This window comes from Ostrinia nubilalis, chromosome 2 (genome assembly GCF_963855985.1).
Source record: "Ostrinia nubilalis chromosome 2, ilOstNubi1.1, whole genome shotgun sequence".
Classification (NCBI taxonomy): Eukaryota; Metazoa; Arthropoda; class Insecta; order Lepidoptera; family Crambidae; genus Ostrinia; species Ostrinia nubilalis.
In genome coordinates, this window is record NC_087089.1 from 12,529,139 (window position 1) to 12,541,222 (window position 12,084).

A 12,084-nucleotide genomic window follows, 5' to 3' on the forward strand; every position below is an offset into this window, starting at 1 on the left:
ACATCTTCAGTTTTTCAGTGTAGTTTTTCAGTATTACCTACTTATTTCAAGAATTTCAAGGCAACAGGAGATAGGGTGTAAAATATATAATAGATACTTGTGCAGTTAGTCACATTTTACCAATATTTTAGGAGAAGTCCAAGAATATGGGTCCACCCCCAGTTGTAACTGGTATTTCACCCAAAGAGGGACCACCGGGAACTAGAGTCACTATTAGAGGAGAATTTCTAGGAACAAGTGCAATAGATTTGATTGGTATGTTTGTGATACTTACATCAATAAAAATATTTATCATCTAATTTTGCATGGGTCTTTGTACTATTAATATTTCAATTTTCAGGTTTGAAAATATGTGGGTGTGATTGCTTACTCTCAGCTGAGTGGAAAAGTAAAAACAAAATAGTTGCTCGATCTGGTCCATGCAAAGGGCGTGGTGACATCATAGTCACCACTAAGTCTGGTGGAGAAGGAACTTCTACTGTTCAATTCCGAGGTAAAATATCAAATCAATCATAATACAACTGTTACTCATTATTGTAAGTTTATTTTAAGATATTTATTTTCTCAAAACGATTTAAGTGATTTCACTTAAATCGTTTTGAGAAAATAAATATCTTTAACCATTAACCACAAAACTAATACAAATGTATGTTTACTGAAGCCCACCAACAGGCATAACAAAACTAAAGAGAAGCTTCTGTAATATTTCTATTGGCTTTAAACAGTTGCATATTAAAAGTACAGAGAAAATAATGAGATTGTTTACATGACTTTTCCATCTGCAAAAGTCTCTCCTTTTAATAAAACACCAATAAAAATAAATAAATAAGCACATGATGTCATGACCTGCGCTCCCAAACAACTGCACACAGGAAGATTTAATTAAGGCTACTGACAATGCCACTCTTGTGGCGGAGTTTTGGGCTTACACTGTAGGTTTGTTGTTGACACGATAAGAAAAAAAAATCTTTGTTTTTCTAGGGTACCATGAATCCATCGGTCCCGTAAAGGAGAGTGCAGTATGGGTTGAGGAGTCGGTGCCTCCGTCGCTGCCGTGGGGCCGCCGGCCCATGTCGCCCACCACCTACACGCCCCCGGACCCGTTAGGGCTCTCCACTGAGGGCGATGACTGCAAGTTTCCTGAAGAAGAACTGCATGAGCTGTTTCCTGATGGGTAATAATAAAACAAGTATTTTTCCTAAGATAGGTCAAATTCAAATTTGATTTAGATCTTGCTTAAAAACTACTTTTAAAACTATTAACAGCTTTAGGTTAAAACTTTTTTTATTTAGTACAGATCATCACAGAATAAAATCAGTTATATTCTACATTTATTTCAGTCCTAGCTCCTAAACTTATCAGATTTTACCTTCTGCTAAAGGCAAATATCATTTAATAGAAGTAAAATAAGAAAAATCTGAAATAACTGGGTAAACCACTAAAGCCTGGTTACTAATAAAACAAGCTGTGTTACTAATAAAACAATGAATGAAATCAATATTTAATGAAAACCATACATTTCAGGTCAGGCAAGCTCTCTGATGAAAACTTTCAACCAGGATGGTACCTCTTGGAACATCACAGCAACACTTCCTATGAAGATTTGAAAGCTGGCATGGTGTTCTTGCAGAGAAAGGTAATCTAAATTGATGAAATTTTGTACCACCTACTTTATTCTCAGTTTGGCCCTAAGGTTGACTAGAGGAGAATACCGAATGGCATTAAGTTCGACTTATGTACTATGATTTACCTGCATATAAGATCTAAATAAATAAGTAATCCAGTTTTCTAATCTAATAATAATAAAAACATCTAAAAATATAGTCCGCCAATTGTCTTTTCTGGGAAAGTTAAAATAACTAAGTTGAAATAAGCCTAACTGGCTTTACTTGTAATATATGTGCCAATTTTGTATTTTGTTACAGGTTGAAGGCCAAAAAGAAGGGCAACTCAGCTTCCTAAAAGCAAACACTGGAGCTGTGATGGACCAGTTGGATCGCCTTGTTCTGCTCAAGAACATGTATGAGGAGGACCAAAGGAAAAGCGGCAAGGAACCATTGCCTAGCCTACAGGCTGCTATTGAAGGTACATTTATTTAGTGGTAGGCATTTGCAGTATTCTACCACTAAACCTATGTAAGAAAATCTCTTACTTTGATTTCCTTCAAATCTATGAACATACTTACAAACTTGTATTTTAATTTGTAAATTGTAAAATCAGTTTTGCAGACTTAATAAAGAAATAAAAAATATAAACCTAGACATGGAATCTCCTAAAAGACATGAAAACATAATTTAAAAATACTGGGTACAAAAAAGGGATACACTGAAAATGCTGATGTATGATAAAATTCATTATGTAACTTATTGTCTGTTTGTTGAATTAATTATTCATTCAACATACATCTAGTCTAGATTGACAGTTTTGTTGTGTTTAAATAGATTATAAAAGTTGCATTCTGATTCCAGACTCGATTACCCTCGCCGACTCCTTATTCTCGGAGATTCTCTCGCGCAAAGAGAACGCGGATAAGACGCGGGAAGCACTATCCCTGCTCACACGACACAAGTTCCTCTTTCAGCTGCCCTCCTCGATAGACAGGAACATACGCAAGAAAGAGTACGACTTGGTCGTCAATGACTACACCAGGGTCAAGAACTTGTTCGGGAACACTGAGATTCAGGTGGGTTTTTATTCAGAACAAGGCCAGGCAACTGAGGCAAGAATGTCCCGTTTGATTCGCAGGGTTCTACCTTCGGTCTTCTACCGTGGGTTGCGACCACCGGGTTTCTACCACCATTATTTTATTTCATAGCCGCCATGCATGGCCTGCTCCTCCTCTACAGGACGACTACGTTCAAGAAACAACTACATCACCGCCAGCGAGGACAGTGGTTTGACTATACCATCGCTGGTGACGTAATAAGCGCGTGCGTTACGATATTTAGCAATTACCTACACCTGGGATCTCTCGCTATAAATTCAATAAATAATTATTTAACTCAAATTGTCTTTTAATCTAACTTATATTTATTTATCATGTTACGGGCTCCCAATAAAGCCAATAAACGCGTTGTGGTACATACCTGCCCAGAAAATGCCTAATTACTGTCCTTTCAACCGTCTAGTTGTTTATGTCGTAATGTAATTAAAACTTGTTTATTTTTCCCCACAGCTGTTCCAGAAAATCCTTGCTGAAATCGACAAGAAAATAGAAGACTTAAAAGAAAAACTTCATACCAGAATGAAGACTATGCCCATAAATGTTCAAGAACAAACCAATTACATAAGGTACGATACATTTTTAAAGCCTCGTAATATTCATAATTTTTTTTTATTTAATTTAATTTCTTAATTTGATATTGATTGATTGGATGTTTTAATTTAATTTAATCTATTTCTGTATCTTCTTATTTTGTTTGATTTCGTATGATTTTAATTATTTAATTGATTTAATCTAATTATTATTGAAATTTTATGGGCCCTGGCCTTGAAATAAATAAATTTTATTTTATTTTTTATAATTATATTTTTTTCCAGGTTGTTGATAAGTCTCAACTGGGAAGGTGACGCAGCGTGGACCGCGATCACCAGCCGCAAGGACTATCTGATGACGCTTATGAATAAAGTTAAAGACCATTTCAAACAAAAAGAAGAGCAAGAGAATAATGAGAAAGGTAAGCCATGTACCTGTAATGGAGATCCCTTTCATTCGCATAATGTTTTACTACTAATATAATTTTTATGTTGTCCTCTGAATTACTAAGTCAGCCTCCATCAATGCGCATCTAAAAAATACTATCTCAGCCATTATACAGGGTGTTTGGGGGAAGGTTAGACAAACTTCGTGGGTCATTTTGAGAATACAAATTCACCCATTTGACCCTAAGTCAGCAGTTTTTTTTTTAATTGGTTTTTTGTTTTGTTTTTTTTTCCCAAATTTGACCTAAAAACTGCTTCAATTTTTTTCTCTCTCTTTAGTCTCGAATATGTCTTTGGTCTAATGGAAAAAAATGTAGATCCTAAAGTTTTACAAAAGTATAAAACACGACCAAAGACTCGAACCTAAAATTTGAACTGAAAGCAGTAAACTTCTAAAATATATCGCACCAATTAAATAACTGTATCGCCATCTTGTTTTGCAACTCAGCATCTTTAAAAATTAGTGAAACACCAAAATCAATGACACGTTCTATATTTTATTATTTTGGAAGCTGAATTATAAGATTTTATGTTCTCTAATTCAAGCTTGAATTGTATTTTTTGAGGAACATAATATGTTGAAGCTGTAAAACGAAAAATGTTGAGTTGGACAAGTCAGAATAATTGTTACTCTTTATTTGACGCTTTCTTTGGAATATTTAGCTGGCATATAATAGAAGGCTAATTAGTATATTGGAAGCCTTTTAATATTCACGTGGCTTATAGTTATAAAATCAGAGGTTAGACACCGTGGCCAAAAAATATATCTGAGGCTTGACTTTGATTCCCCATATAATTTTACTTTTTATGATTATGAATGAATAGTGGATAGCACATCAAGGAACCAATAACGATTACATGAGATACCACAGTGTACTGTTGTCTGCACAAGCTGCCCTGGCGAATTTCGTACCGTCTATGTTCATCAGAAATAATGTAGGATTCTAACGGTGAAATATTCTTTCAAATCGGCCCAATATAGTTTCAGAGCCTACAAATGAACCATCGATCAAATCTTTTCTTTTATAATAGATGAAAATTTAAACGAATTTGATGCTTAAAAAGTGTTCTTTTTTGTCAATTGTAGATAAACAGGATGGAATTTTGTAATGCCACCTGAAGGGAAAGTACTCTTAATACTGTATTTAGAAAATTTCACTCAAAGAGAACATTCCTTTATTTCTTAATATAAAGAGAACTGCAATCAAAGATTTCCTAAAACTGATAATTCACTACCATACCATACCATTTTTTGTAAATCATTTAATATTTCATGATTTCATTTCATTTATCAAGTTTGTTAGAGAGATTTCATCCTTATATTTAACCCTAATAATAGATGCAATAAAAATACAGGATCTTATTTTTAACAGATTTTAGTCGTTTCGATTCCCGGATGTGGCAAGCGAATTTTCGGATATCTTTGATTGCAGTTCTCTTTCTTTTGAGTAAGGGAATGTTTTCTTTGAGTAAAATTTACCATCTACAGTATTAAGAGTACTTTCCTTTCAGGTGGCATTACAAAATTCCACCCTGTATACCAAAAGAGTTGTACGCTCATATTCACAAACATTACTATGAGGTCTCACAGAGGGTGAGGGTGACAGAGTTTTATTCAACGCTGTGCGTTCGATTTGCTGCTTCACTTAGCAAGCATCGTTTGAGAATACGGGCATAAAAGTTCAGTTCGTTTTCTCTACTACTGTAAGGATTACTGCTAGTTATTACGATTTTTTTTAAATATGGCAATAAATCTTTTCTTTTGAGTGTACAAATTTTAAACTATTTGCTGGCAACACTGAAGCGGAGAAGAGTGGGGGTGTCTGGGCGACCGATCGATGCGACAGTTAGTGGGGTGGGTCAGTCCCGATCGATCGGCCGAACAGTAAAGTCGTCTGGCTGCGTAGTTAGCAATTAAACGCCATGAAGTCGGTGGAATATATTGCAAGTGATTGTGAATCTTTGAAAGAATAATAAACGGTGTTAGAGGCTGTGCGAACGTAGATATTCAGTGTCCCATGTAAGTCACCAGTGAATATTTTATTCTCAAATAATCCATTGGTTCCCAAACTTATTTGAGACGCGCCCCCTTTCGACCATACAAAAAATTCTGCGCCCCCCCTCCTCCAAACAAGATTATTTATTGGTTGTATCGAGCAGTCTGGAATGCGTTCTCTCAGTGGGCGCTGATTTTTTATACTTAAGTACATAGATGGCCCGCGCCCCCCTTTAAATGTCTTTGAGCCTCCCCTGGGGGGCGCGCTTTGGGAACCAATGAATTTAATAATCAATATAAAATCAGTGCAACGTTGGGCGTTGGGACGATTAAATAAGTAGACTGACTGCGTATTAAGAGCTCGTTTATTATGAGTGTATAACCTTATATACTACCTATGGGACGCGAGTGTGTGCTTAGTGACGCACATACTACACCTCCCCCGTTTTTTTTGTTTTTTTTTTTACATACGAGAAATATAATGAAAAAAAAAATAAGACTACAAAATTGGGTACTTGACACCATTCTCCAATAATTCGTAAGATCGAGTAAAATACGACAAACAAAAAGATGTAAATTTGTGGTGTCAAATAACCATAACAATAAGAATTGAAAAAAAAAATCTTAATCTAAACGTGTTGTTGACGACTAAGTACTTAATATGTTTTAAAAATATAAATTTTATGTAATACAAATAAAGTCACATCCAAGTATTTCGTACTAGTACACAAGTCATATCCATTAAAGTTTCCATTTCCGAGATAAGTACATCAACAATTCTTATGAGGTGGCCACCCTCATGTTTTAATAGTTAGTAGATCTACTACACTTACAAGTCATTATTTATTTATTTATAGTCGACTTAATACATTTTATCATTTCATCATGGTACTTTTATAAAATGTGCGCGCACTTATAATAATATTTATTTATTTATAATAATCATTTAAATTAAGGGATAATTTTAAGACTTATAATTTCTCCAACTATTCTCACAGAGATATCTAGTATGCACCATGATCGAACGAAGGATAATTCCCCTTAATATTATTTATTTTAGTACCATGTTTACGTAATATTCATATAATATTTCAATATTCATTCAATATCTAACAAAATACTTTACAATCTCACAAACCTACGCAATCAATGCACAAGAATATCTTAAAACTTTTGGGTGATCAGTCCAAAATAATTAAAAGTATCCTGTGTAATTAATGCATGCCTAACTTTTAACTCATCTTTCCAGACAATATCAACCTATTTATAACTTTCCCTATCTGAATTTCAAACCAAAACCTGCCTTATTACAACAAACGTTTATCTCATAGCCTTCATCATTTAATAACATTAACGTACATTCCTATGCCTACAGTTTTCTAACTCACAATATTCCTCCTTATAATTTTCTTTACTTATACAATGTATAAATTATATTCTGTCATAAAATCAAAATTATTCCTATTATCGTCTTATCCGTGTAATCATATTTTTCATAATATACCTACATAATTTCAAAGTCATTTTTCTAAATAATTTCTAAAGTTACATAAGTACTGAATATACTGTAATAAAATCATAATTAAAACAAAACAAATAGAATTTGTGTAAAATAATTTACGTTCATAGTCAAAAACTTTCAATTACAGTTAATCATTGTGCAATATCTATTGTTTGTTGACCCAAATAAATCAGCAATCTATAAGTCAGCCAAGTGATATTTTACCTACACTGCAAAATATTTTTCATCATATCAATCATCAAAATCTATAAGTATTACGTTTTAAATGATATAAATTACTTTATTATTTCGTCATTACATAAATATTTTAATTAGTTGTGTTATGTTAATGCTAATTAATGATTTTGTTTAAGACCCATATTAGAGATGTGATCTTGGTGGTCTTTAAAGTCTACAAATATGACACAAATTTAAAATATTTACTTGCATACCAAATACAATTATTGTTTAAAATGTAAAGATCTTAATTACAACGAAGTATTGTGTCGATACGCTAGAAAATACCTTGTCATAACGTGTGTGATGTTAAATCACGTTTTGCTGATTTGTAATAAGTGGTATGCGTCGAGTGTAGGGTTCTCCCGGCTGCAACCACTTCCGACTCGAACACTCCCGGCACCCTGCTAACTGCTGTTGACCTCATCTGGCTCCATCATCGCCCGGCACCCAGCTCATTCAGTTCTTCATCACCTCGGTCCGTTGTCTTCTAACGTCTTCATCAGGAATTTCTTGATTTTTGGCACTTGATATTACTATTTTGCGTACATATTTGTAGTTCGTTATTTTTATTGAAGATTTGTTTTAAGTCCTGATTTAACTACTTAGTCCATTTATGATAGCTCACTTCATTTTACACTATAAGTTTCACATTGTATTATAAATTAATACGAGTACTTTATTTTCCTAAACCATATGCTCAGCGCTGCGTGAGCAGCACTGGCAGGGTCGCCATGTAACGTTGGGCGTTGGGACGATTAAATAAGTAGACTGACTGCGTATTAAGAGCTCGTTTATTATGAGTGTATAACCTTATATACTACCTATGGGACGCGAGTGTGTGCTTAGTGACGCACATACTACATCAGCCACTCCCCGCGCAGACGTAGACTTGCTCAGGTGCAGTTGCAGTTTTGTGCAGTCCACTTGTACATATTTGTCTCTTGTTAACTCGTAACCAGGAACTAAAAGTCTATACTCGTCTCTGATTAACTCGCAACCAGAAACTAAAAGAATAGTCGTCATTAGAATTCAGAATAATTTTCTCACAGTTGTACACCGCTGCGCATAGCCTGCCGGGAACTCCTGCTCGGTATAGGTACTGTGTCGGGAACAAAGGGTTTGATCGCCATTACCGAACACGAAAGATTCGATTACCTGCGGTTTTGTGTTGCGCATTCTCTTCAGAATAGCGTGTTATAACAAAACTATATGCTGGCAACACTGAAGCGGAGAATAGTGGGGGTGTCTGGGCGGCCGATCGTTGTGACAGTCAGTTCCGATCGATCGGCCGAATAGTGAACATCGTCTGGCTGCGTAGTTAGCAATTAAGCGCCATTAAGTCGGTGGAATATAGTGTAAGTGATTGTGAATCTTTTAAAGAACAATAAACGGTGTTAGAGGCTGTGCGAACGTAGATATTCAGTGTCCCATGTAAGTCACCAGTGGATATTTTGTTTTCAAATAATCCATTGGTTCCCAAACTTATTTGAGACGCGCCCCCTTTCGACCATACAAAAAATTGCGCACCCCTCTCCTCCAAACAAGATTATTTATTGGTTGAATCGAGCAGTCTGGAATGCATTCTCTCAGCGGGCGCTGGTTTTTTATACTCGAGTACATAGATGGCCCGCGCTCCCCTTTAAATGTTTTTGCGCCTTCCCTGGGGGGCGCGCCCCCACTTTGGGAACCAATGAATTTAATAAATCAGTATGAAATCAGCCACTCCCCGCGCAGACGTAGACTTGCTCAGGTGCAGTTGCAGTTTTGTGCAGTTCACTTGCACATATTTGTCTCTTGTTAACTCGCAACCAGAAACTAAAAGTCGTCATTAGAATTCAGAATAATTTTCTCACAGTTGTACAGCGCTGCGCATAGCCTGCCTCTGCCCGGTATAGGTACTGTGTCGGGAACAAAGGGTTTGGTCGCTATTGCCGAACACAAAGATTCGATTGCCTGTGATTATATGTCGTGAAATATGTGGTATCTTATAAGATTTTAAACTTTCGCGTTCCATTTCGACTAAAATAGACACGGGTCTTAACGCGACATTTATGATTGAGTTACATCATGGGCGGGGCACTATATGATGGCTGCTGGGGCAGGAAAGTTCTTGAGTGGCGACCACGCGCCGAAAGACAGCGTGGGCAGGCCTCCCACTAGGTGGACCGACGATATGGTGAAGGTCGCAGGAGGTGCCTGGATACGAGCGGCGCAGGACCGGTCTTTGTGGAAATCCTTGGGGGAGGCCTTTGTCAAGCAGTGGACATCTTTCTGCTGAAACGAACGATGTACTTACGGCTTGATATGTGGTATCTTCAGGATGAAGTAATTAAAATGAGGATCTTCAAAGACATAGAGGCAACACAAATACTCTAAGGACTACTGCTAGTTATTACGACTTTTTTTAAATATGGCAATAAATCTTTTCTTTTGAGTGTACAAATTTTAAACTATTTGCTGGCAACACTGAAGCGGAGAAGAGTGGGGGTGTCTGGGCGACCGATCGATGCGACAGTTAGTGGGGTGGGTCAGTCCCGATCGATCGGCCGAACAGTAAAGTCGTCAGGCTGCGTAGTTAGCAATTAAACGCCATGAAGTCGGTGGAATATATTGCAAGTGATTGTGAATCTTTGAAAGAATAATAAACGGTGTTTGAGGCTGTGCGAACGTAGATATTCAGTGTCCCATGTAAGTCACCAGTGAATATTTTATTTTCAAATAATCCATTGGTTCCCAACTTATTTGAGACGCGTCCCCTTTCGACCATAAAAAAAATTCTGCGCCCCCCTCCTCCAAACAAGATTATTTATTGGTTGTATCGAGCAGTCTGGAATGCGTTCTCTCAGCGGGCGCTGATTTTTTATACTTGAGTACATAGATGGCCCGCGCCCCCCTTTAAATGTCTTTGCGCCTCCCCTGGGGGGCGCGCCCCCCACTTTGGGAACCAATGCATTTAATAATCAATATGATATCAGCCACTCCCCGCGCAGACGTAGACTTGCTCAGGTGTAGGTGCAGTTTTGTGTAGTCCACTTGTACATAATTTGTCTCTTGTTAACTCGTAACCAGGAACTAAAAGTCTATACTCGTCACTGATTAACTCGCAACCAGAAACTAAAAGAATAGTCGTCATTAGAATTCAGAATAATTTTCTCACAGTTGTACACCGCTGCGCATAGCCTGCCGGGAACTCTTGCTCGGTATAGGTACTGTGTCGGGAACAAAGGGTTTGATCGCCATTACCGAACACGAAAGATTCGATTGCCTGCCTGTGGTTTTGTGTTGTGAAATATGTGGTATCTTATAAGATTTTAAACTAAAATTCATTTCGACTAAAATAGACACGGGTCTTAACGCGACAGATAAGATTATTTATTGGTTGTATCGAGCAGTCTGGAATGCGTTCTCTCAGCAGGTGCTGATTTTTTATACTTAAGTACATAGATGGCCCGCGCCCCCCTTTAAATGTCTGCGCCTCCCCTGGGGGGCGCGCCCCCCACTTTGGAAACCAATGCATATTCCATTGGTTCCCAAACTTATTTGAGACGCGCACCCTTACTACCATACAAAAAAAATCCGCTCCCCCCTCCTCCAGATAAGATTATTTATTGGTTGTATCGAGCAGTCTGGAATGCGTTCTCTCAGCGGACGCTTGTTTTTTATACTTAAGTACATAGATGGCCCGCGCTCCCCTTTAAATGTTTTTGCGCCTCCCCTGGGGGGCGCGCCCCCACTTTGGGAACCAATGAATTTAATAAATCAATATGAAATCAGCCACTCCCCGCGCAGACGTAGACTTGCTCAGGTGCAGTTGCAGTTTTGTGCAGTTCACTTGTACATATTTGTCTCTTGTTAACTCGCAACCAGAAACTAAAAGTCGTCCTTAGAATTCAGAATAATTTTCTCACAGTTGTACAGCGCTGCGCATAGCCTGCCGGGAACTCCTGCTCGGTATAGGTACTGTGTCGGGAACAAAGGGTTTGGTCGCTATTGCTGAACACAAAGATTCGATTGCCTGAGATTATGTGTCGTGAAATATGTGGTATCTTATAAGATTTTAAACTTTCGCGTTCCATTTCGACTAAAATAGACACGGGTCTTAACGCGACATTTATGATTGAGTTACATTATGGGCGGGGCACTATATGATGGCTGCTGGGGCAGGAAAGTTCTTGAGTGGCGACCACGCGCCGAAAGACAGCGTGGGCAGGCCTCCCACTAGGTGGACCGACAATATGGTGAAGGTCGCGGGAGGTGCCTGGATACGAGCGGCGCAGGACCGGTCTTTGTGGAAATCCTTGGGGGAGGCCTTTGTCAAGCAGTGGACATCTTTCTGCTGAAACGAACGATGTACTTACGGCTTAATATGTGGTATCTTCAGGATGAAGTAATTAAAATGAGGATCTTCAAAGACAGAGAGGCAACACAAATACTCTAAGGATTACTGCTAGTTATTACGATTTTTTTTAAATATGGCAATAAATCTTTTCTTTTGAGTGTACAAATTTTAAACTATTTGCTGGCAACACTGAAGCGGAGAAGAGTGGGGGTGTCTGGGCGGCCGATCGATGCGACAGTTAGTGGGGTGGGTCAGTCCCGATCGATCGGCCGAACAGTAACGTCGTCTGGCTGCGTAGTTAGCTAT

At 37.8% G+C, this 12,084-nt stretch overlaps 1 protein-coding gene across 1 annotated transcript in view; it reads left to right on the plus strand.

The window, feature by feature from the left end:
• Nucleotides 1-12,084, plus strand: part of LOC135084227 (exocyst complex component 2) — a 25,325-nt gene continuing 13,241 nt past the window's right edge. Inside the window, exons 1-8 of the mRNA XM_063978969.1 lie at nt 1-255; nt 341-493; nt 982-1,174; nt 1,525-1,636; nt 1,926-2,085; nt 2,469-2,683; nt 3,176-3,291; nt 3,541-3,677. Coding sequence (XP_063835039.1) covers nt 147-255; nt 341-493; nt 982-1,174; nt 1,525-1,636; nt 1,926-2,085; nt 2,469-2,683; nt 3,176-3,291; nt 3,541-3,677 — 1,195 coding nt within the window. The 5' untranslated portion in view covers nt 1-146. The remainder of the gene's footprint in view (nt 256-340; nt 494-981; nt 1,175-1,524; nt 1,637-1,925; nt 2,086-2,468; nt 2,684-3,175; nt 3,292-3,540; nt 3,678-12,084) is intronic.